At 36.2% G+C, this 27,609-nt stretch overlaps 1 protein-coding gene across 1 annotated transcript; it reads right to left on the minus strand.

Moving 5' to 3' along the window:
* Window positions 1–220: 220 nt before the first annotated feature.
* Window positions 221–21,994, minus strand: LOC107803621 (MADS-box transcription factor 23-like). Its single transcript, XM_075252712.1, has 8 exons — window positions 21,798–21,994; window positions 18,722–18,800; window positions 2,057–2,118; window positions 1,059–1,158; window positions 924–965; window positions 756–839; window positions 566–687; window positions 221–466 (listed from the first exon to the last, which is right to left on the minus strand). Exons 1-8 carry the CDS (start codon window positions 21,977–21,979, stop codon window positions 439–441), a joined length of 699 nt encoding a protein of 232 aa, XP_075108813.1. The 5' UTR covers window positions 21,980–21,994; the 3' UTR covers window positions 221–438.
* Window positions 21,995–27,609: the final 5,615 nt, after the last annotated feature.

Consider the following 27,609-nt stretch of genomic DNA (forward strand, 5'->3'; position numbering starts at 1 on the left):
TGCTTAATGATTTGTAAGGTAGCGTATTATAGCCGTTCTTGAAGTTTTTGTACTTGAAATCACTAGGAGCGCTGGTTTCTCAACATGGGCTAGTGAAAAGTATCTACTACTAAGTTTTCTGAGCTTGATGCTTTGCCCTGTATGGTTCACAAAATGATTTCCGGATTAATCATACAACTATTTTCATTTAACACTTATGTGCTACTGAAGCAAACCGAGATAAATTCCATGATCCCATTCTTATTTTCAATCTCACATTACATTACATATATATAAACTTTTGCATGTTTATAAAGATTGTAAAGATATTCAATATATTGGCAGAGCCGACGTTGTTGCCTCTCCATTGATGAACTTCTTCCTTCTATGTTGTTTAAGAAGGTCATTCATAGAACTATCACGTAGCTGTTGAGCTTGTTGAGATAGAACAGAAATCTGTCAATCTGCTTTGTAATGCAGTTGTAGTCTGTTGCAATGTTGAAATCATATCAGTGAGATTAGTTTCCCATTTTAGTTTGGCGATTCTAATAAGTAATTCATCAATGATTCGCAATAGAGAATTTACCCGAGCTTCATTGCATTTAGTGATGTATCATTCCTCTGTCCTTGTGGCTGGCTTAGCTGGAGATTGATAAAATTATATCCAGGAGTCTCATTTGCTTCATTTCTGCCTCTCGTGCCACAAACCTGAAACCAATGTTTCTCCTTTAGTATTTTTGTATTATAGATAGAGGCAATGTTCTTGAAGTTTGTACCTTTTTCTGCAATCCTATATTCTCTTGATAAACGAGATTCGCCCTCTCAGTTAGTTCTATATTTTCTTGACGAATGATATTGCCCTGCAGTAGGAATGTTAAAAGTCATCTCTATATCGAAACTTAAAACACAAGACGTAGGGACTTATGATAGTTTTCTGGTAAGACCTTCCGGTTCAGTTCTTTGATTTCATCAGTTAAAATTTGTTCCTGCCACAGAAGGATTATTACATTTAGGATCACTGTGAACTTGATAGAGCGAATATTCAGCAACCACCAAACTTTGAATGGTTTAGACTTTACCTTTTTCATTCGGATGCTTGTCAAACTCATGTCAAGCTGGTTTTCCAGATCTGTAAGACCTTTGATGCTGATTCCAGAGAGTTTTTCTCCCAAAAGCTGCCTGTGGTCATTATCAGATAAGGATAATTAACATTTGTATCCTTTTCATTCGCTCAACTTATAGCTACTTTTGTGGACTTTTCTTTTTTTTTTTGGGGGGGGGGGAGGGGAAGTGCTTTTTGCTGTAAATATCTTTCAGCATCTTCTTGTGCAGGTAGGTGAAACAAGTTATCTTATTAAAAAAAGGTGAAATTATTTCATTAAATCCTTAATCACCTCGGTCTGAGGATAGAAAACATGACTACTCTTATGAATAGTTGAGTCGATCTTAGCAAACCAGAAGAGAAGGAAAGAGAAAATGCATTCTCTGCTGTGACACGCCATGTTGCATTAGAGCAATATTTCAGCATGTGTCTTGAGTATATACATGTTCATCCTTTGAATTGAATGATGTAGTAGATATGGAGGAAAAAGTGTCACATGTATTCTCATTAATTATTACATTGTACGGAGAGGCAAAGATCACAATTATAGTTCGATTAGGATGGTGCCAATCGATCAATTTGCTATATTCTTAGCGCCTTGAAAGATTTTAAGTTATGGTGGATGTTGAGCTTGACCGCTAAACAGGATTAAAAGGGGTTACTAAAGAAGGCATAAAATAGCCTCTTGCATAAATACAGGGTAAGACTACGTACAATAGACCCTTGTGGTCCGACCATTTCCCAGACCCCGCACATAACGGGAGCTTAGTGCATCGGACTGCCTACTTTAACACGTATGCTAATATATCCTGTACTTTGTTTCCCCACTTAAAAGTAGGTTTGAAGTTCTCAGAATCTCTAGTCGGTCTGCATTCATATGAAAAGGTTTTTCGCTGTAAAAGCAAGTATCAACAGTGGCTGCAATACTAAGGTACTCAATGGCTATAAATGAACTACCATATCTCATCGATTTACCTGTGGCTTTCTTGCAAGTAATTCAGCTGTTGCCTTAAGTTTGCTACTTCCCCTTGCCAAAACTAGCAACAAAGAAATGGAAGTTTAGTTTAACTTGACAACTACTATATTAGTTATATAATGACAAAATTTATAACAGAACTTGATTCTTGACAGTCTTAAGGTCTATCAACAAGCAGATACAAATTCCATTCATCTTTCCCGTAATATAACCCATAGCGAATTATCGCAAACCATAATTAATTCAAGGAAAAAATATGTGCATTGGTTATATCTTCACTATAAAGCAATGGCCTTTCTTGAGAACATTTTGAACCTTGTTAAATTACAGAAAGCGAATAAATGCACATGTTGGAAATTGTGGTTTCAACCATCAATCTCAGGTCCTCTACATATTTTCTTTTGAAGGTGCAGGATCTAATTTTCTTTTGAAAAGTCACAAGAAGAAGTTTTAGAAAGAAAAGATTTTTGGGAGTATCCTCTATTTTGAGAAGGGTCATCGTTCAGGCCGAAGATCCTGACCGAGACGTTGACTTCCTGAAACTACTTCTGCCAAAGTAGGGAGTACACGAGCCAAGGGTCTCATTGCTGAGAATTTGCCTAGCCAGTAAGGTATGATATAGGAGCGCTTAGAATCATGAAGCGAGTGGCACCTCGTAGATTGGGTCTATTCGATCAGGTTGGGATCAAACCCGTACCGATCATACGGTGACTAAGATAGAAATAAGTTAGGATAGTTAGAACTCTCAAAGCATAAAGTGAAGTATTTTTTTTAGATAAGAAAGAAAAAGAAAAGAATTTCTTTTAGAATATTCATAAACTATTGTTATGCAATTATATTTTTAGAATTGTTCGCAGAAGCTTTATGTTTTTCATGTATTTAGAATCTTTGCTTGTAATGCAAATTTTATTAAAATTTTGTCCCCTGTCGTTGAGACTCACTGAGTACAATGGATAGTACTAATGTTCTCTTTTGGGAACCTGCGTTGGTCTGCAGTACAACGTAGGAACCGGTTTTGCAGGCTAGCAGATTACCGGTTAGGACTTCCCTCACTTCAAGTGCTATTGGTGAGCTTCGTTTTGTTTGTGGAGTACTCCTTTGAGTCGTCATTATAGTTATTTTTTTTGTTTACTTAGAGAACTGGCCAAGAAATCTCATGTCCTGAATAATGCGTCAGTTTATCAATAGAGGCTTCATAAACATAGTCAGTGGGTTAAAATTCAGGTGTTTTTGATAATAACTTTGTAGTATTTTAGTAGTTACTACGAATAATGTTTTGGAGTTGGTTTATTTAAGATATTCAAATTAATTAAAAGTATTTGATTAAAGTATTGCCTTGTTGCATATAAAGTTTGAAGTTATAATAGTTTTGATAAGCGCAGATGGATCGTTCAGTCGGATTTAGCGATCGGGTGCCGGTCACGGTTTGTTTAGAAAATGGATCGTGACAAACTTGGTATCAGAGCATCAGGTTTATGGAGTCCTAGGGGTCTATGAAGTCGTGTCAGTAGAGTCTTATTTATGGGCATGAAGTGTGCCATACTTATAAATAGGAGGCTACCAGCATTTAGGAAAAGTCTTTTTTTTTCATACTTTAGATCGTGCAGTAGAGCCTACCTCTAAGAAATTATCTAATATATTCATTTCTCCAAAACTCGCAGAAATGGCTCTTACTCGTAACTCTGACACTAACAATCAGGATGCTACACAAGAAACTATTGCTACTATTGTGATTCAAGGTAGAACTAAGAAGGCTTCAACTCGGAAAGGTAAATCCACAAAGGGGGTTCAAGAACCCCAGGTTGAACATGAAGAAGGGGTGTATCATGATGAGCAAGTACCTCAGGATCTAGTGCCCCCCTCCCCAACAGTAGTTCCAGCTCAGACAGTTATATCTCCAGAGGTGGGTCAGATGTTTAATGTTGTCAACAATGCTATGGAGATGTTTAAAGCCTTCATGGCCAACTAGAACGCGAGAAGAGATGAGATTCCACCTCAACAAAATAGACAGAACAGTTATGAGTCCTCAAGAGTGAATGAATTTCTGAAGTTGAGTCCTCCATTGTTTCGTGGTAATATAGTTGATGAATATCCAATGTTATGGCTAGAGGGTGTCAAGAAAGCCCTCCGAGATATGAAGATATTTGATGATGAAGTTGTGGAGCTGGCTGCTTACCAGTTTAGAGATGTGGCTAGCGCTTGGTTTGAGATGTGGGAAAAGGAAAAGGATAAAGATGATGGTCCACCTACTGGGGAAGAATTTTAAGTGGCCTTCATGGCTAATGTCATACCATAAGAGGATAGGGAAGCTAAGGCTACAGAGTTTGAGCAACTCAAGCAAAGGAATAAAAGTGTGCAAGAGTACTACATGGAATTCATAAGTTTGGCTAAGCATGCTCCTCACATGGTTAAGATAGAAAAAATAAGGATCCGCAGGTTTGTTGGCGATTTGGCTTACCACATTAAGGATACGACATCAGCTGCAGTGGTAGGAATGACATCTTTCTCCTCTGTTGTGGGTTTTTTCAAGCACTTAGAAAAGACATACAACAAAGGAGAGAAGAAAAAAAGCATAACAAGAAAGCCCCAATAGCGGGCGGGTTTAGTGGTACATCCAGCGGAGGAGGAAGGGGTTCCTTCAATAAGGGGTCATTAGCACCAGCTTAGTACGATCATCAGTCAGGTGGTAGGTCTTCCTTTAGACGTACTCAGAGTTATGAAAATCAGTCTCGCCATAATTATAATTTTAAGACACCATTCCCATATAGCCAGAGTCATGTTGAGCAACATTCACAACAACAAGTTCTTTGTGGTACATGTAAGCAGCAACATTAAGGTCACTGCAAGCTCGGGTTCCACGGTGCTATCATTGTGGAGACAGTAGTCATATAAAGGCAAACTGCCCAAGTTGCAATGTAATTTCAGTGGGGGGATCAACTCGTCCTTCTAGTTCCTCAGCTACTGCAGCTGCATAGAGCAGACAGAGATGTAGATCGAGTTACTCAGGGAGGAGGATAACCCCGTTTGTTTGCTACACTTGATCGTCAGAGTGCAAAGGCATCTGCATGAGTTATTACAGGTATTCCTCTAGGCTACTCACATAATGCTCATTCCATAATTGATCAAGGTTCAACGTTTTCGTACGTGACTCCATACTTTGCAATTAACCTCGGGCTAGAACCTGAACAACTTATTGATTCTTTCCTAGTATCTACTCTAGTTGGCGAGTCAATGAAAGCCACAAGAGTCTATAGAGGTTGTATAGTTTCAGTCCAAGGTCGCAGCACCGAGGCTGATCTCATAGAGTTAGAAATGGTGGATTTCGATGTGATCATGGGTATGGATTGGTTGTCTTCCTGCTGTGCCATGTTAAATTGTTGTGCCAAGATAGTCAAGTTCCAATTTTCAAATGAAGAAGTCTTAGAGTGGAATAGTAGTTCAGCATCGCTTGTAGGTAAGTATTTATTTCTTACTTTAAGGCACAATGAATGATCAATAAGGGGTGTATCGCCTATTTGGCTCACATCATTAATCCAGAATCAGAACCACCAGATCTTCAATCTGTGCCAGTTGTTAGAGAATTTCTAGAAGTTTTTCCAATATGACCTTCTTGGATTTCCTCCTGAAAGAATTATAGACTTTGGCATCAATTTCATGTCAGGCACTCAATCAATATCTATACTTCCTTATAGGATGGATCCAGTAGAACTTAATGAGTTGAGGGAATAGTTGAAAGACCTTCTTGACAAGGCCTTCATCAGGCCGAGTGTTTCACCGTGGGGTGCCCCCGTCCTGTTTGTCAGGAAGAAATATGGGTCTCTCAGAATGTGTGTCGACTATCGGCAGTTGAACAAAGTTACCATTAAGAACAAGTACTCACTGTCAAGAATTGATGATTTATTTGATCAATTTCAAGGTTCAAAGTACCTTTCAAAGATAGACTTGAGGTCGGGGTACCATCAGTTGAGAATCGGAGAAGAGGATATATCTAAAACAGCCTTTATAACTCGCTACGAGCACTATGAATTTCTAGTAATGTCCTTCGGGTTGACAACTACTCCAGCTGCATTCATGGACCTCATGAACAAAGTTTTGAAGTCATTCCTCGATACCTTTATTATCATGTTTATAGACGATATTCTGGATTTTCAAGCCATTCCTCGATACCTTTATTATCATGTTTATAGACGATATTCTGGTATACTCGAAATGCAAGGAAGAGCATGCAGAACACCTCAAGATAGCCTTGAAGACCTTGAAGACCTTGAAGGAGAATGAGCTTTATGCCAGGTTTTCAAAATGTGAGTTCTGGTTGCAGTCAGTGGCATTTTTAGGCCACGTGATATTTAGCGAAGGCATAAAAGTAGACCCTCAGAAGATAGAAGCAGTGAAGAACTGGCCAAGGCCGACAATGGCAACCGAAATCAGGAGTTTCTTGAGGTTAACTGGCTACTATAGAAGGTTTGTAAAGGGATTTTCCTCACTTACAGCTCCATTAACTAAGTTGACTTAGAAATCAATTAAGTTCCAGTGGTCAAACGCTTGAGAGCAGAGTTTTCAAGAGTTAAAGAAGAGGTTGACCACTGCACCTGTGTTAACCTTGCCGACAGGTTCGGGTGGGTTCACCGTGTATTGCGATGCCTTCAGAGTTGGTATTGGTTGTGTTCTTATGCAAGATCGAAAAGTTATTGCTTATGCTTCCAGGCAGTTAAAGAATCATGAGAAGAACTACCTCACACACGACTTGGTGCTTTCAGCAGTGGTGTTTGCATTAAAGATATGGCGGCACTACCTTTATGGCGAGTATTCTGAAGTGTTTGCAGATCATAAAAGCCTCCAGTACACTTTCAAGCAAAAAGAATTAAATTTGAGATAGAGAAGGTGGCTCGAGCTATTGAAGGATTATGACATCAATATCATTTATTACCCGGGTAAAGCTAATGTGGTAACAGATGCACTTAGTAGGAAGTCAACAAGGTGTCTCGGCCCATCTTGCAGTACAAAGGCGATCTTTGGGTTGAGAAATTCAAAAACTGGCAAATGATGGAGTTAGATTGGATGAGACCTAAGAAGGAGGTATAACTGCTTATGCCTTAGTGCAATCCTCTCTTATTGCGTATGTTAAAGCAAAGCAAGACGAAGATTCGTACTTAATGAAGTTAAAAGAAGGAGTCAGAAACAAAGAAATCACTGCTTTCACTCTAGGAAATAATGGAGTTTTAAAGTTGAATGATTGGTCATGTGTGCCTGATGTAGATGGTCTTAGGAAGGCCATAATAAAAGAAGCTCACAGCTCGAGGTACTCTATCCACCCAGGTGCTACCAAAATGTTTCTGGACTTGAAAGAGTTGTATTGGTGGAAAAACATGAAGAAGCAAGTAGCAGATCATGTGGCTAAATGTTTGAATTGCCAACAAGTCAATGCCGAGCATTAGAGGCCTGGTAGCCTAGCTCAGGATATAGAGATACCACAGTGAAAATGGGAGATGATTAATATGGATTTCGTAGTAGGTCTGCCTCCACATACCGTAAGCATGATTCAATTTGGTTTATCGTAGACCGACTCACAAAGTCCGTTCATTTCCTACTAGTAAAGACAACATATTCCGCAGAGCAGTATGTGCAGTTGTACATCAAAGAAATAGTCTGATTGCATGGTACTCCAGTTTCAATCATATCTGACAGAGGCCCTCAGTTCACGACGCATTTTTGGCAGGCATTTTAGAAAAGATTAGGTACCAAGGTCAATTTGAGCACCGCTTTCCATCCACGGACCGATGGTCAGGTAGAAAGGACTAGGGGTGTGCATTCGAATCGGTTTATTGATAAATCGAATCAATTATTTGTTATCGGTTTATCAATTTATCGATTTTGAAATTTTCCTTACCGAGTTATCGATTTCGATTTTGATTTTGTCCTTTTCGGTTATCGGTTTATCGATAAACCGATAAGATATACTAAAAAGATAATTTTTTTACCCTTATTCTATAATACCATTTCCTTTACCCTAAGTCCCTAACCCTATTATTTCCTCTACCACATTTAAGGAATGATCATATTTAAAGCTCAAGGGAATGAAGTTCAAATTAATGGAAAACAGAATTAGCCATGATGATGTATTTTTTTATATCGTTGGAGTGTTGGTAGCATATATTTGATCCCTTACTTTAGTTTCGTTGCATGTGCTTGTTGACACAATTTTTATGTTATAAACGGTGTTCGTCTGATTTTAGCTTCTTTTTGTCCATATTAGTTAGGTGTGTTTATAGCGATATACTTTTCGTAGCCTGCAAATTTTCTTATTGGTGTGATCGATAACCAAATCGATAAGCCCAAAAAATCGATAAATCGAAATCGAAAAAATCGAATCCTTATTGAAACGATAACGATAAGCATATGTACAAATTGATAATCGATAAGTAATTATCGATAAGGATCAAAATCGAATCGATAAATCGAATGCACACCCCTAGAAATGACCATTCAGACTCTCAAAGATATGTTGCGAGCATGTGTTATGGATTTTGGAGGTAATTGGGATGATCACTTGCCACTTATAGAATTTGCTTACAGTAACAGCTATCAAGCCAGCATTGATATGGCTCCTTATGAAGCATTGTATAGGCGAAGATGTAGGTATCCAGTGGGTTGTTTTGAACCAGCAGAGGTGCCATTGATTGGTCCAGAGTTTGTTTGTGAGGCCTTAGAGAAAATCCAGTTAATCAAAGAAAGATTAAATGCGGCTCAGAATTGTCAAAAGTCCTATTCTGATAAGAGGCATCATGACTTAGAGTTCATGGTTGGTGATAAGGTGTTTTTGAAAGTTTCACCAATGAAAGGAGTTATAAAGTTCGTTAAGAAAGGGAAACTTAGTCCTAGGTTTATCGGGCCTCATGAGATTAACAAAAAGAAGGGAAACGTGGCTTATGAACTAGTGTTGCCCGTTGAATTGTCCTTTGTTCATCCTGTCTTTCATGTGTCTATGCTTAGAAAGTACATTCATGATGAGTCGCATATAATACCTGCCGATACCATAGAAATTAAAGAAGGTTTGACTTATGAAGAGACACCTATAGAAATTATCGATAGGCAAGTAAGAAAGTTGAGAGCAAAAGATATAGCATCGGTAAAATTTTTGTGGAGTAATCATGATTCAAAAGAGGCTACGTGGGAGGTCGAGGAAGATATGAGGAAGAAGTATCCTTATTTATTTGAGAAACAAGGTATGTGAACCTATGTTTGGTTTGGCATTTATATTTCATTTGTTAAATACAAGTTAGCAAGCGTTTTATGTCCTAGCTAGATTATACTTAGTTATTGAAGTAATTTAGTTTCTGTCAGAGTATATTTAGTTATTAAATAATTCAGTACCCTGCCAGAGTACATTTAATTCATTAAAATGATTTATTGTGCTGAAGTGTTGTGCTTTAGATTTTGGTTGGTTATCATGGTACCTCCTTGCGGAGTGTGAGTAATTAATTTATGAGCTGTGTATGGTGCCTATGAATGGAATGTTATGGTATATTTGGTTGTTGTTGGTGTAGTTGTGGTATTGGTCACAAAGATGTTTTTTGGATAATCCAATTTACAGGGGAGACTCTGCCGAAATTTTTGAAAATTTAGGGAGTTAGCCAAAATTTTGAGTCCCTTGGGAAAGTGAGTAGTGCTAAGAAAACTTAAGAAGTTCAAGGATTTAAGGAATGATTGTTAGCTTAAGAATAAGGCCCTAGCAACATTCGAGGACGAATGTTTTTAAGGAGAGAAAATTGTAGCACTCCTCAAATCTATAAAAGTTTCAAGACGCGCTAGATATAGAATTTAATAAATTTTTTTATCTTGCCTGAGTGAATAAAAATTATACTTCTATTACGGATTTAAACCCTTGTAATTGACTTTTGAGTTACTTCTCTATTTATAAATAATTGGATATACAATTAGGGTCTTATTAATAATTTTAATATTATTAATTATTAAAAGTGGGTATCATTAATTATTAGTTAAGTTAAAAAAAAAAAAGGAGATTAACCATAAAGTGGTTGTTGTAGACAAAGGCTTAAAGACTAATACAAAAAGGACGTATATTCCTTTCAAAAGGCAAAAGGCCAAGAAACGTACTTTACATTTAAAAGGGCAAAAGGCTTATAAAGCCTTGTTCGAAAAAAACCAAACAGAACGCTTCTTTACAAATAACCAGTTCTTGAATGCAGGTATATAAAATTTCTTATTCTCAATTATCCTACAATATAAGAATTGAATAGTTAATTCTCTTCTTACTCTGTGAAACTTTGAAATTAATTAAAATGCACTGGTTGTTGTAGAATGGATTGTTTAACGGGTATAAATTGGACTGGAGCTTACATATTGGCTTGAGGAGTTTTGAGATGGGTGGATACAACCCTTTATTAAAGTGGTTCTACTCACAAAAGCATGCCTACAAAGTGTTTGATAAAATGCTTTAAAGAGTCAACATGTGCTTATTTGGAATGAGTGAGTACATGTTGACTAAGTATATTCTAGTTAAAGCATAAATATTTTACTCGAGAAATATAAGCGTCTATTTTTCATATTTTGATGCATTATTACACGATCTTACATGTTAAAATTTCAAGAGTTAGATATAACTTTTAAAAATACTTTGAGTGATTTTATTTCATGCTTATGCTATGTATACACTCCAGAATATTATTATGAATATTGGTAGATCACTTTCAAACAAGATTTAGACTTGAAAAGTCACAAGAAGAAGTTTTAGAAAGAAAAGATTTATCTTCTATTCTGATAAGGGGTCATCGTCCAGGCCGAGGGTCCTGACCGAGGCGTTGACTTCCTGAAACTACTTGTGCCAAAGTAGGGAGCACATGAGGCGAGGGTCTCGTTGCTGAGAATTTACCTAGCCAGGCTAAGGTATGATACAGGAGCGCTAAGAACCATGAAGTGAGTGGCACCTCGTAGATTGGTCCTATTCGATCAGGTTGGGATCTAATATGTGCCGATCACACGGTGACTAAGACAGAAATAAGTCAGGATAGTTAGAACTCCCAAAGCATAAAGTGAAGTATTTTTTTTAGATAAGAAAGAAAAAGAAAAGAATTTCTTTTAGAATATTCATAAACTGTTACTCCCTCCATTTCATATTAAATGAGTTATTTTCCTTTTTAGTCTGTTTCAAAACAAATGACACATTTCTAAATTTAGAAATAATTCAACTTTAAACTCTTTCATTTTACCCATTTACCCTTAATGAGAAGCTTTTATAGCCACACAAATGTCATGACCTCACAAACGTTTTACCCCTTAAACTTTTAACACCACAAATTTCAAAAGTCTTCTTTTTTTTTTAAACTCCGTGCCGAGTAAAACTACCTCATTTAATATGAAACGGAGGGAGTATTATGCAATTATATTTTTAGAATTGTTCGTAGAAGCTTTATGTTTTCTATGCATTTAGAATCTTTGCTTGTAATGTATATTTTATTAAAGTTTCATCCCCTGTCGTTGAGACTCGCTAAGTAAAATGGATGGTACAAACGTTCTATTTTGGGAACCTGCGTTGGTCTGCGGTACAACGTAGGAACCGGTTTTGCAGGCGAGCAGACTATTGGTGAGCTCCGCTTTTGTTCGTGGAGTACTCCTTTAAGTCGTCATTATTTAGTTATTTTTTTGTTTACTTGGAGAACTGGCCGGGAAATCTGAGCAGTGCGTCAGTTTATCAATAGAGGCTTCATAGACACAGTTGGTGGGCTAAGATTTAGGTGTTTTTGATAATAAATTTCCAGTATTTCAGTAGTTACTACGAATAAAGTTTTGGAGTTGACTTATTTTAGATATTCAAATTAATTAAAAGTATTTGATTAAAGTATTGCCTTGTTGCATATAAAGTTTGAAGTTATAATAGTTTTGATAAGCGCGGATGGTTCGCTCAATCGAATTTAGCGATCGGGTGCCGGTCATGGCTTGTTCAGAAAATGGGTCGTGACATACCTTGTGCAGGTAGAGAGGTTGTTTCCTAGAGACACTCGGCTCAGAAGGAGAGAAAAGTAAGAATAGCAAAAATGACAAGAGAAATACAGAATAGGTAAAATTGTTGCAAGAATCTGAGGGCGATTAACAATGTTAGAGTGAGGGAAGGAATTGGCGCTGCGGGAGGCCATGGTTAAGTTTGGCTTTTGTGAAGAAAATGCACCTTGGTCCTAACTCATTCCTAAAGCTAGCACACGAGGTGAGCATTGCCCAAGATCTCTACAAGGAGACAACATCCTAATCTCTCAACCAATCTATTACACTAAACCACCCCAGCATGACCAGACCTGAACAACTGGAATGTGGACTACATAGGGGCCCAACATTTGAAACACAATAATAGGTATAGGTCTGACCTGATACCATAGGAAGAAAATGGACCTTGAGCTTAACTTAACCCCAAAAGTTAGCTCATGACGTGAGGACTGTCCAAGAGCATATAAGGAGACAACTATTGAATCCCTCAATCATCAGTATAAGATAATATAATTGGGTTTTTGATGGATGGTAGAGACAATGTTGGGGTGGGACGGGTAGGGGGAGAACCATAACGTGAGTAGTATAGTGGGAAGGAGAGGGAAGATGAAGATGGTTGGGACGAAGGGAAGGATGCGGAAATATATCTTGTTGCCACTTTTCTTTAGGACTGCAATCCTGGATAAATCTTCATATCCTGGACTAGTGATGCTATCAATGGAGAATTAGGGAAGATAAACTTTATCGGGTTTACAATCCATGTACCAAATGGCCTCTAATTGTTGAAATGTTGGATGTCTGTGGAGTCATTAGAAATTAAATTTAGCATAAAAATATGTTATGAGGCGCCAACGGTTTCAGGGAGCAAGAAATAATCCTTTATAATGAATACAGAACCTGGTTTAAAAATTGACCTCTTACCTCATATGTGGATCTGCATCCTTGTACTTCAGAAACTCTGACTTTTGGGATATCTTGAGTTTCAAGTTTCAACCAAGCATCTCTTCTAACCTGAATTCCTAGAACTCAAATTTCTATTAGGACACCCTTTAATTTGCACTTATGGTAGATTCACAAACTATGTAGAATGAAAGACATAGCAGCCATCTTGCTGATAAGAATATGAATCAAAGCCTTAGAAGCTGACATCTCAAGATACCCTGCTCGTTGGTAGAAGTGATTTTTCCTTGAAGCCATTAGGACGCAAATAGTATATCTTTCCTGTTGTGAATGTTTCTGATGGATCCGCTAAGTAAGATTAAGTTCTTGGAAGAACAAAGAGAAGTTTCTGCGACATGATTTATTATGATCTTGATATGCATGTTAAGTATTTTCTTTCGCTTGTTGTTCATATGCTTCTACTTTCATATTTTTCAGCTGAGATTTCAGCTTGAGCTTTTCCCAACCACATTGAATGTCCGGGCTTGTTAGCATGTGGCCAGGGATGTTTGTGAAGAATTTCCCTACTCCCATGCTCGTTACCAGCCTTGGACAAAGAAGCCAGGTCTCTGGGGCCGAGCAAGTGTTAGAAAGCTGAACCTTGGTTCTTGTTGACATATATGATGTATTTTGCAGTTTGCATGAATTTAAGAGGTTATACTATTAAGTAATTTTAAGAGGCGTTTCATGAACTAGCTCGCTGCTTTTTCTTTAGAAATCAGATGCCTTAAATGCTATCCTCATGGCTGATCAGTAGAAAGAAAAGAAATGTGACCTGACCGCCTCCATTGGTTCTGCTGATAGATAGGTTCATATAAAAGACCATGATAGATGCTCACCTGAGCGCGGAAGATCAAGGCTATATCACATGAATTTGACCTCTATGCTTATGTGTGAACAATAGCTGCTAGATATGTAAAAGCTGGTTGTTGTTGGAATGTTTTAAGGCATCCGTGCCATGCAAAGTCAAAATAGATTTTCTCAAGATCATCAACTGTCAATCTTTAAGCTCTTGAGCATGTTTAATCCAACTTAGTTTTTTTTTTCTATCGTTTGGTGAATGGCTATGTTAGTGATATGGGGGACATATGGATATTGCTTCATGATGTTCCCTCTTTTTCTAAATTTAGATATATGTATATTACTTACCTTTGATGACAGTTCCTTTATTAATTCAGGTGGGGTAAGACGTCCTCCATCCGCTTGTGGATTTCCTTTTCTACTGGAATCTGCAATGTCAAAGCAATTCTCTGCGAGACAGACGATCTATATTTTAATGGGATTGTACTGAGTCTTGTCTCCTCAGGAACTTCAACCTGGTAAGCAGAGTGGCTCTTTGAGAGTTGACTTCAGTTGTCTGCAAATGCAAATAAAATAGGCATTAATGCAGGAAGAAACCAGATTTCACTATTTTGGCTTATCCATCTCAGCAGAAGCAGATTCCCTATTTACTTATGAACCGAATCATATCATCTTGCAGGGAGTTTCCACAAGGTCATGTTCCCTATTCAGTGTGTTTTCAGGAATACAACTGAAAATTAAGGTGCGCCTTGCTGTCGTTTCATACCATCTCATTCTGACAATAAACATCCAGATTTCAGTCACAAGAACTGTTGCAGGCCAAATTTTTTGTCTCAAGACAAGTTGTGAATTGGACTTGTAAAAGGGACTCTTGTACTTGGTTCTTTCAGTAATATGATCAGAAAATTTTAACTCGGGACAGGAGACTAATAGTCTTTAATCATGAAACGGCCTCTTGCAGAAATGCAAGGTAAGGCTGCGTATAATAGACTCTTGTGGTTCGACCATTCCCCGGACCCTGTGCATAGCAGGAGCTTAGTGCACCGGGCTGCCCTTAGTTGGAGACTCCAACTCATGCTCTATAAGTTTGCCTCAGCATTCTTTTCCTGGCTAAAGATTCCGACTATTTTCCAAAACTTATCTGTTTTTGGATGGTACTTCTGTGGTTTATCTCGTTCTAGAACACTGAACTAATTGAGACAATTTATGCTGCACCAACCCTGCATCTTTAACTGTCATTTAGACAAGATGACCAGAAGCAAAAATAAGTGATAAGTTAAGCTGCTGAACCAGTGAGCACTTGGTTCTGAGACTTAAAAAGAATTTTTGTACTTACTAATTGCAGCGGTGAAGGGGAAGCCTTGGAGCAACGGTAAAGTTGTCTCCGTTTGACCTATAGATCATGGGTTTGAGCCGTAAAAGCAGCCACTAATGTTTGTATTAGGTAGGATGTCTACGTCACACTCCTTGGGGTGCAGCCTTCCTCGGACCCTGCGTGAATGCGGGATGCTTTGTGCACCGATGTCCTTATTTTATTACTAATTGCCATGGAGGTTTGGAAGAAGGATGTTGAAACAAGCTAACTGTATGCAGACGAAACAAGAATAAAACACCTAGAACGATCAAGTAAAAGTATGGAGAGTGAAGTGTTGTGGGAACTGGAAAGATCAAGGCTGTTTACAATAGAGTCCAAGGATTGCTGTAAGTCAATATTGGAACATGAGGGCCAATATTGGTCTATATTTTGGGAAGAGATCAACATAGTCATTGTGGGCTGTGGAAAATTATATAGAATATTATTGAATTTATTTAGAACCCGTGAAAGGTAGCTCTTTTACCTGTCACATAATAGCTTAGGTATTGCAGTTCTTAAGGTAATGTTTCCCTATTTCTACTTGAATGTTAGAATGGATCAAATAGTGAGAGAAGTCAGCGGAAGAAGCTCCCAATTTTCAGATTGACCCTGCCTCCCAAATCTTGATGAGGCAGTCTTCATTACCATTTCAAATAGCTTGGAGACTCTAGCCGGTTTTCATTTCATTCATGAGAACTTGTTTAGCAATTAGATTACAAGCGACAAATAGAATATTACTTCAGGCCAGACCACTCCAGAATATATCTGTTTTTCTTGCTCATAAAATTTATGGAAACAGTCTCTTGCAGAAATACAGGGTAAGACTGCGTACAATAGATCACTTGTGGTCCGGCCCTTCCCCGGACCCTACGCATAACGGGAGCTTAGTACACCGGGCTGCCCTATTGCTCCTAAAGTTTCCCACAAAGTCTGAAAACATGGCCAGTTAGCTGTTGGCTGCATAGGAGAGTAGCTAGAATAGACCCTAAGGATAGAGAAGTTTATAATTTGCCTTTACCAACTTGGTATCCTGTTTGGTGTCTTCTGTTTGCAGCTGTTCCTTATCCTGCTCAAAGAGAATGGCAACTTCTCTAGGTGATTCTTCACAATTATCCGAGGGTTCAATAGATCAATAGTTGAATGATGATCTGGCATTTGATCCTACGATGAGATGTAGGAACATAAACCATAGTAGCAGCTTATGTAGGAGAGGAGTGAAGAGAAGGTGAATGAGAGAAAAGTGGATACTAAGGCAAAGCAGATGGTGCCATTTCATATGTCAATGACAACGCTTAATTAGGCCATAAACAAGGCAGACCAACCATATACGTTACTAACATACTTGGTTGAGGAGCTAGGATCGTTCTAAATTCATGCGATAGTTCTCTCCCTTGGACATCATCTCAGAGGAGGGAACCTGATGGTCTTAGTGCTGGTTTTAGAAATGTTCCAAAAGCAGCATCTATTGCTTATTATGACATCCAGTTTCAGTTGAATGATTGTTGTTACTATCTTTCTTGCCTATTTGTTGATATTACTTGTTTCCATTGTTTCTTTTCCCTTTCTTGAGCCCAGCGTCTGTGTATACACTACCCTCAGACTCCACTTGTGTTGTTGTTGTTGTTGTAGTTTCAGTTGAATGATTGCGACTTGAAATGCATATTAGATATTCTTTGCAAAGTCAACTTCTGTATTTGCATTTGTGATAGGAATAGTTTTATTTTTCAGGTTTCTAATCTCATCTATTATGGACGAAAACTTGTAGTTGGAGTATTCTTTAGGTGATCATTGCTTTTTTAGGATTTGTATATAGAAGTTAAACTCTTCCTAAAAGAATTTAGCTTATATACGTACAAATAATGGAAAGAAATTTTACACATTTAACCTGTTGTACTGAATTATAGTAGCTTTATTTTCTAGGCTACCAATCTAACTTATTATAGACAACTTCTAATTATCTTTTTTGGGCCCTTAATATAGTACAAATTCTTCTACCATTCAGTGTACTGAGCTTAAACTCTTCCTAAAATATACCTTGAAATACTAACTAAATCAATTTTTTTCCTGAATTAACCTGATTATTCTTTGAGGGATTTGCACAAAATTAAAGCCCAACACACTACATTGTGCCTACGTAGCTATGCTTTTAAGTTTACAGCCACATATCCCATTATTTGCAACAATTTTATATACAACATTTAAAAAAAATTGGATTGTCTCCTACGAACTTCAACTCATGAAAAAAATTACCAAGTAACTCTAATCTTCACCAAATACCTTCAAATTTTACCCGACAACTTCAAAATGACATCCTCCAATGAACCCGATCATCAATTTGTCAACTAAAATTTCAAAAATCACATACACCAACAAAAATATTCACTTTAAATTCACCCGCCAATTGTTTAAATCAGTGGCGATTAACATGAATATCACTCTCAAATCATTTTCTTACATACATCTTAATACCATAATGCTAATAGGTGCAAAGAAGTTTCAAATAATTATATAAAATAGGTTAAATTAGGTAAGAAAAAAGAATATAGGCTAAAATTGGTTGGTAAAGTACCCCACCTATACTTCCCTGTATTATTTCTTATTCTTTTCGTGTTCCCTAATTAAACTGATTCAATAACAACCCAATAAAATCTCATTAGTGGGGTCTGAGGATGGTAATGTGTACGCTGACCTTATCTCCCTTTCCCCCCCTCCCCCTCCATCAAGGAGTAGAGAGGATGTTTCGAAAGGAGACAATATTAGTATCACCACAAAAATCATAGGAAAAATAGGAATAACGTGAAAAGATGCAAAGCAAAAGTGATAGCTAGTAAATAGGTCCTGCACTGAAAAGCGAAATAGTAAGACACAACATTGTCACTAATTGTTTTAAACAAAAATCCTACCAGACTAGTCTCACAAAGGTACGAAGTAAGGGAAGAATCAACTACCTCTTAAGCTACGACCTCAATACTCCTAATTAAACTGACTCGTTGATTAGAATTTAATACGTCTTTTGCGTTAAAAGATTGGTTTAAGTTTAGGACTCAGGAGGTCCATGGCTTTGCTCATTGCAAGTCTAACCATGGTTGATTTGGACAAATAGCCGCTTTTGTGGCGTTTAACAAATAATAAACTTAAGTAAAAATACCACGATCTAGCTAGTTTTCGGACTGGTCAATCAAAAATAGCCACTAATTTGCTGCAACAGAGACCGGTCCAACATAATATACTGGAGTTCGGTGCACCTGTGTATGAACTTCCGGCATATTATGTTGGACCGATATACTTTGCTGGCTCCAGTATAATATACTGGAGACTGGAGCACCGGTGCTCCAAACTCCAGTATATTATGCTGGACCGGTATATTATACTGGAACTCCAGTATATTATGCTGGAGTATTTTTTCCGGATTTTGAACAGTGTTTTCGTTCAGATTTATCTTTAAATAAAAAGTGACTAAATTTCGATTACTTTTAAAACTGGGCTATTTTTGAACGACCACTTGTAAATCTGGCTATTTTTGAATTTCTCCCTAAACTTAAAGGAAAATTAATATGAAAAGAAATACATATACCTTAACCTCTGACATAGGGTTCATGAGCTTATGATCTTCCTCCTTCACTTTGTTGTATCTCTCTATTACAGATCTCATGCTGATAATAGAAAAATTACAGCACTGTCACATATGTATTTGGAAATGCAATTATATTAAACTTCACGATAATATGATCATGGGTACGGTTTTGGGTCAGGGCAATTTATTTGGGTTATACACCATTTTTTTTTTGGTAAGTAAAATTTATATTACCAGGGGAAAAATATTTACATGATGTTCAAAAACCCCTAAAGTTTACAACCCCAACTTTAGTAAAGCAAACTCTACACCTTACTATCAATTCTACCAAACTACTACCAGTTACTAACAGAGATCTACAATCTATATTAGTTAGCACCGTACACCTACTTTTACTTTGAGTGACTTTTTGTGTAATTAACCCTAATATATAATACAAAAGTCCAAATTCTCTCTTATATTAGCGTAATATTTGTCTCCCAATATTCTTTAAAGGGGCTTGTGTTTCGGAGGCGGATCTAGAATTTTTAGTACATGGGTGCACTACTAAAAAAAGAGAAAAAAAAATATATCAAGTGAGAATTGATCCCTCTTCCTCTTGGTAAATAACTCAACTTTCAACCAAGTGCACCATTCAACTTTCTTGGCGCATGGGTGCCAACAGTTAATAATTTTAGAAAATATATACATAAAATATTTAATTTTGTGAAGAGACCATGGGTTCACGTGCCCCGCATTTTACCCTATGAATCCGTCCCTGTTAAGTTTTACGTGCATTTTTTTATAATCCCGGCTAGAAAAGAGAGTAATAATATTAAAAATTTGCATGGATCAGAATATATGTGTCATGCATGCAGACACATAAACTTTACTAACAATTTCATATGCGAACTGATCATAGGATTACTACGTTTCTCTTCCACTTGTTTGCTATCAATCAAATCTTCTAAGACTACTTTTGATATTTTTTTCACCTTCACTCCTAGACTTAGCTTGACTCATATTTGTTCTAACTATCTTCTTTCTAATTTGTAGGCTTGTGTTGGCTGACCTGAAGTTTTTAATTCTAAAAAAGATATAAACAACTCAGTCATGATAGCCTAATGGTTCAACATTTTACACAAATTGGATACTTTGAGTGACGGTGTTTAAATTTTTAAAAATTTGGCAAATATATATATAAGGCATAACTTGTTTAAAATTCCCTCATAAGTAAGCTGTAACCGTCCGACCTGCTAGTGATATTGTCCGCTTTGGGTCTAGAACTTTACGGGTTTAAAATGCGTTATTATGGTCTAAGGCTTATTAACTTATATACCCAGCATTCCACTTGTGTTTTGACGATGTGGGACTCTGTCTAAAGTCTGGATGTTACATACACCCCCTCTTATGGACTTAAGTGTCCTCGCTGAGGTTTGTCCCACCACATGGGATTCGCCTAGACTCAGCACTGAGGTTTGCCCGCCTAACCGAGATTTGCCTAAACTCAGTTGAACTCTGACCCACCACCAGCAAGACTAACATAAGAGTGGCTCTGATACCATTTGTAACAGCCCGGCCTGCTAGTGATATTGTCCGCTCTGGGCCTAGCCCCTCACGGTCTTAAAATGCGTCACGAAGGTATAAGGCTTGTTAACTTATATACCCAACACTCCTTTTGTGTTTTGCCGATGTGTGAGTCTGTCTAAAATATGGAATGTTATATAAGCATTGCGACATATTCTTGCAAAACTTACTTAAATGAAAATAAAAATTAAACAGCTGCCTGAAATGATCCTATTTGTGCAAATCTCCTCTCTTAGTTTTTTGCTTTGAATGAATCTTTAAGAGAAGTTTCGACTTAAGTAACCATTTTTTCCCACAGACTCGACTCAATAACCAATTTTTCCTTCTTTTTCTTTTTGGCCTTTCTTCTTTTTGGGTGATTCACCCTAGGCTTGCTTCAGATCACCTGAAGATTTAATTCTAAACCAGATAATACATCTACCAATGATTAGGCAGGACATGGTGCTGCTTCAGCTCACCGAGGACATGATACTTGATAGGAGGGTGTGGAGGTCGAGAATTAAAGTAGAAGTTTAGTAGGTAGTTTATAGTGTTCACCGATAGGCTTAGTAGCATGCATTTCCCTTCATATTCTTTAATTTTTATTACGGTATGTGGTTTTGTTCGCCTCAGGTATAGTATTTCGTGTTGCTATTATTGGATACTATTTTCCTTGCTTGCTTTCCTCTACTTCTTCTTGCCCTTCTTGAGCCGAGGGTCTATTGGAAACAGCCTCTCTACCTGTATTAGGTAGGGGTAAGGTCTGCGTACAGACTACCCTCCCCAGACCCCATATGTTGGGATCAAACTGGGTTAGTTGTTGTTGTTGTTGTTGTTATAATACATCTACCAATGATAAATAAATCATTTATTGCTTTCAATCAAAATCTCCTAGATAACTCTTGACTTAATTATCTAGCCACACTACACTACACCTAGGCTTGTTTTAGGTGATCTAAATGTTTTAATCCAAATTAAAACCGTAAATCATCTCATGAATGATGTTATGATTACCAAACAGATGAAAGCTAGGAAAACTTCGAAAATCTATCAGTTTTACTTGAACCCTAAAACGAAAAATTTTTTTTAAAAAAAAAAAAGGAGAAGAGAAAAACACATGAAACAAAAAAAGAAAAATAGAGGAAGGTTCTCATTAATTGCTGTTAATCTTTGAGTCTTTGAAGAATTAACCTAACCATTTCCCTAGACTGCTTCTCGTTTAATTTTCCTTTTCTGTTTTTAACAAACATAACTGGTATATATTATGCAAAAGATAAGGATTAATACTCTTTTCAAAAATATAATACAACAACAACAACTACATACTCAGTGTAATCTTACAAGTGCGATCTAGGGAGGCTAGTGCGTAAGCAAACCTTACCGCTATCTTGTGTGAGATAGATGGACCGTTTCAGATAGAACCTCGGCTCAAAGAAAAAAATAAAGCAAGTTTGAGAAAAAAAACAGTAGTGACTTTTTTCAGAAAATGACCTAGAAAATTAGAAGGAATTCAAGTCATAAACTTTCTAACCTTGTGCTTGCAAAATCATAGAGCTTGGCTGTACTGGAGAAAATAATAAGTCCAACTTCAGCATCACAAAGTATTGAAAGTTCCTTAGCTTTTTTGAGCAGTCCATTTCTTCTCTTTGAGAAAGTGACTTGCCTGCTTGTTATGTTGTCGATCTTTCGAATCGCAATCTTTCCTCTCCCCATTGATCTCTTTGTTATCAATATATCTAGGGTTTCTCCTCTTCTCTGTTAAATCAAAGAATTAACATATATTAGCCCAAAGCTTTAATTTGAAACAATAAATCAGAAAGCTTTATTTCAAAGATCCAAAAATTAGTATAACAACAACAACAACAAATTAAACCCATTATATATAATCCCGCAAGTAGGATCTGGGGAGAATAATATGTACTCAGGTAGAGAGACATATTTCGATAGGCATGAGAAGAAAAATCATTGATAGAAATTAAATTAGAAGCTTTCTTAGCGACATATATAGAGATACAACAAATGAAAATAAATCAGCATCTACAAGAATTGGCAAAGGAAAAAGGATAGAAAAAGAAATAAAAGATCTAATTAAGACTCAACAAGGAGCTTACTAATTTGTCAGAAACTAAGGGAGAAATATGGTGTAAGGAGAGACTAGGAGTTCTTTGTGTTAAATATAATCAGGTTTTGACAATACTTCATTAGATATGAGTATTAAACGTTAATTATTTACTATACCTTATTACATTACTAATTAATCTAGATCTCCCAAATGCTAATTAAAGTAGTTGCAAGTGGGCGTTAAATGATACCTAGGAGATTCAGAACAATTTTTGATTGGAGTGTAATTTAGAAATTTTAGGTCATTGTCTAATCGTATAGATGACTGACAAATGTCAAGTAATTGGTGGTGATTTGGCCTAGGTTTTTGCTACTTTAGGGTTCTTCTGTCTTTTTGTGACTTAACCTTTTACTTGTTGGAGTAAAAGGTACCTTAATCTTTCCTTAAATTGACACTCTTAGGTATCTTTTCCCATTTCTCACTTTTCAATTCTTTCTATTCGTTGTCTAGCATGCTCAAATTGGTTGTACTTTTGTCCCTATTCCATCTCCCTTCAAAAGTAAAATAAAAAAATAAAAAAATTATATACAAGACTTAAAGAAAAGCCTTGTCTTTCTCTCTCTCTCCTCGAGGAATGTTGTAACAACAACAAGAAATTTAGTGAAATCTCACCAGAGGAGTTTGGGAGGATAGTATGTACGTAGACTTTACTCCTATCTTTGGCTCAAAAAAAAAACAATGACAACAAGCAATAATAACAACAAGATACTAAAAAAATGGAAGCGAATGATAACAAGAAAAATATCAGACTAGCACTAATACTATCGGTATGGGAAAGAAAAAAAAAACCCTTGAGTACCTACTAACCTTCTACCAAATTCTCGACATACACACCCTCCTATCAAGGGTCATGTTCTCGTTAAGTTGAAGCAGCGCCCAATGGCGGAGCGACAATCAACCCCTTTGACGGAAAACTACATTGTATTGCTAGATAATTTTATTTTATTTTATGTATATTTACTATACTTTGAGTCCCCTTGACTTTTCAGTGTATTTAATTTTTTATCTTTTGATACCCCTAAGTAAAAATCCTGACTTCACCACTAGCAGCGTCGAGTCCTGTCTAATTACATCCCCTAATACTTCTTTAACCTAACTCTATACCTTTCCTTATACTCAATAAGGCCAATCTCTCACATCTCCTAATTAGGATATTTGTGCTTCTCCTTATGCCCGAACCATCTTAGCCTCTAGAAATGCCGTGACACTTAAAAAAAGGCGAGAAAAGGATGGACAAAAAAGAGAAAGGATATCAGCAGCTACTTTTCAACAATAGAATGGTAATTTTAAGTACTCTTGTTTAACATCTTAAATGAAAATTCCTGTATTTATCTATATACTCATTCTTTGATCATTAATTGTCAAGTTGACTATGTTTCTAATTAGAAGTTGATTTGATCAATATCCCACGATAGTTACGTTGTGGATCTGTCACTTTATTTCATTCTCTTCAAGAGAGGTTTCTTGAAAGGTTGAAATGCATATAACCAATGAAGAAGCGGGCACGTTTTCATCATTTATTTCAGCATCTAATTTCTTTTTAGTTTTAAATTGTATACACCGTCATTGTAAATAATTTTTTAACTCTATTAGGTTACTCAAATGATATCTACATGTAACTTGTAAGCCTTCATAAAATGTGATATTCATAAACTTGATACTAAGACATATTACCCACTACAACAAGTAAAGATAATTTAATGATGCAAAAATTTCTTACATGAATAGTGTATAAAACTTAAACTTATTAAGATCTGTATTAGCTCCTGTTTCGCCATAAATTTTAGCTTCATTTTTTCAAAAAAGAATTGAAAACATCATTTGTTTATGGAATATGATCATGTCTTTGGAAAAAAAATTCAAACTGTTTTAGGGCAGTTTTTGGGTGAAAATTTTTCACTCACAAAACTTCAACTTTTCTTCAAATAAAATACATGTCCAAACACACAACTTCAACTTTCAAAATTTATTTTTCAACACAACTTCAAAAACTCTTTTTTTATTATGAAACAATAAATGAAGAAGAAGAATATTACAGAGAAAGGTAGAGAGAGGGAGAATTCTTATTGATTTGGGATGAATTACAATGGAATAGAACCCTTTATTTATAGGGAGAGGGTGACTTAGCCACCAAGTAATGAACCCTAGAATCTCTCCAAAAATAGACATTCACCATAAATAAAATTCTATTTATAACACTCCCCCTTGAATGTCTATTCAACAGATAATGTGCCTAGTTAAAACCCTAACTAAAATAAAATCCAGTGGAAAAAAAATTCTAGTAAAGGAAAAGAGTACACATATCTAACAATACGCCTTTGGTTGTCTCGTTAAAAACCTTGTAAGGAAAACCCACTGGGACAAAACCTTGTAAGGAAAAAAGAATGCAACGCGCATTAACTCTCAATGATGAGAGCATCAATTCACATCCTTGAGCCTTCATATTCCAATCTTGTGCACCATCTTCAAGAGATCGTTGGTAGAGATTTGATAAATAAATCAGCCATATTAACTTGAAAGAATATTTTGCACCTTGAAATCATCATTCATGATACAAATATAATGTCTTCATAAATATTGTGGAATGGCTCTTCAATATCTCCATAGAGGTATTCTCGTTATCACATTATCATGCTTATAGTTATAGCAAGATACATTTGTGCATAAATTGCATTGAGGATGTGGTACTTCAAGATCAAGAATTGTATATGCTTTAAGCAATTTAAATCCTTCAGGGATTATCATATAAGTATAGTCAAATAAGACATGTAAATAGACTTTAGATGCATATCAAGTTTTTGTGTTATGCCTAGACATATAAGATAGATAAAGGTGATTGTACACACTTTGACTTTATACTTTCAAGTTTTTGAGCGATATGTCCAAAACTACATGTATTTCATATGAAACCAATTCTATTCGAATTGTTTATTCAGACTTAGGATCCTCATATATATTTAGTGCTATCATAAATGTCGTCGGCGAACATTTTATATCGGTTTCAACCTGCTTATTTTTCATAAAGACATAACATAGAGATCTCTTCATTCATATTTTCAGGTACCTGAATCTCTCCTGAGATTTTATGAAGTGTTATGTCATCTGATCTTCAAGATCATTTGCCTCCTTTATTATGATCATTTTGATCATTTGCTCATCTTCTTTATGAAGAAGTTTATTTGAAACCGATTTGTCTATACGCTTTAAGCGTATCATAGACTTTGTCCTTCTAGGACTTAATATGAGCATTTCCAACGAGAATATAGTTACTTTCTTTGGGTCAACAAATGCGTATGGCATGATTTGCAATATGTTACAAATAAATTATCTTTTTATGAACTTCAAGTTCATATTATCTTATTCGAGGATCTAGATGTACACATGATAATTCATTTCGTGTAACTTTTTTTTCAATTGTTGTATCTTGTCTCCCCCTCATGTTAGAAAACTAACTTGTTTTCTCAACTTTGGGAACCCATCTTTGTGCATTATGGTGTTAATAAAAATATACACCGCACATCAATAATAATAATATGAAATTATTTGATTCCTGACCCTGAACCACTTGTGAGGGGAGAATATAAGATACTTTCGTATATAACGTATATCAAACTGATATAGATAACTTTGTTCTCATAAGCAATAGTTTAACTATTAAGTGGAGGCACTCAATAATTATTTTGCTAAACTAACTGTGATGTAAACCAACTTATCAAGATAAAATGTCTTGAATAGGAAATATGGAAATTATGCTCGAAATTAAATTATTGAGCAAGTTACCTCGCAAACACCGGCTAGGTTGCGGGTTAATAATAATCGCACATGTAACCATCTCATAGATGCATCTTATGTGGTATACATGGCAGGTGAATGGGCCCATATTCACCTTTGATATTTAGGAGAAATTCAAAAATAGCCAGATTTACAACTGGTCGTTCAAAAATAGCCCAGTTTCAAAAGTAATCGAAATTTAGCCACTTTTCATGTAAAGATAAATCTGAGCGAAAACACTGTTCAAAATCCGGAAAATATGCCAGTATATTATGCTCCAGCATAAGTATACTTGAACTCCAGCATATTATACGGGAGTTCCAGGATAAGTATGCTGGAACTTTAGCATAATATGATGTGGAGTTCCAACATAAGTACACTAGAACTCCAGCATAATATACTGGAGTTCTAGCAAAGTATAATTGTCCAGTATAATATACTAGAGTTTGGAGCACCGGTGCTCCAGTCTCCAGTATATTATACTGGAGTCAGCAAAGTATACCGGTCCAGCATAATATGTTGGAGTTCATACACAGGTGCACCGAACTCCAGTATATTATGCTGGACCGGTCTCTGTTGCAGCAAAATAGTGGCTATTTTTTATTGACTTGGTAAACGTTGGCTATTTTTGAATGACCAGTCCGAAAACTGGCTATACCGTGCTATTTTTACTTGATATTTCCAGCATTCATGGGACTCAATCACAATTTTAGTTGGTCTACTAATTAATGAGAACAATCAACATAAGAGAATCCTTAAAGAACTTTATAGTTCTTTAATATTTACCCATGTGAATTCTCTTTTATTTTTTCCACATCATACTTAAATTAACATGGCTAAACCAATTATGCCAACTGAATAAATATCAATATTAATAAAGTTCAAGTTTACACCATGACGTATGCAAACAATAAACTCTAAGTTTATTCTGATATGGGTTTTTATATCAATAAACTTCTATTTTATTGTGGCATTCTTTTGTTTGTGTAGTACAAACTGGAGAATAAAGCGGGTAATTTTTCACATACATATTACCCCGCTACAACTTGTAGTAATAGAATTATTAAATCTTTCCATTATTTATAGTCTCAATATAATCAACCACTTTCGTGAATACTTTGGAAACTGAATAAGTTTCTTTGAGACTTACTACAACACAATACCTTATTCGTAATCAATTGTGTTTCTCTAAAATAGTATAATTGGCTCTTGCAGAGTTCTCAATTAATTTTGTAGTACCACATATTCAGCAACATCCATATGGTGAATATATCTTTTAAAGAGAAAGTTATACCATTATGGTTATGGTCAAAATTATATGTAAGATCTGTTTCTTGCAATACTGTTGTACTTTAATAATCACATTGCAAAAATATTTTGGCCTACAACAGGTATGTGGGTAGCGATCATTCATGCCATAATAATGATATTATTTTCTTATTTCATCCCA

This window comes from Nicotiana tabacum, chromosome 5 (genome assembly GCF_000715075.1).
Source record: "Nicotiana tabacum cultivar K326 chromosome 5, ASM71507v2, whole genome shotgun sequence".
In the NCBI taxonomy this organism is placed as follows: Eukaryota; Viridiplantae; Streptophyta; class Magnoliopsida; order Solanales; family Solanaceae; genus Nicotiana; species Nicotiana tabacum.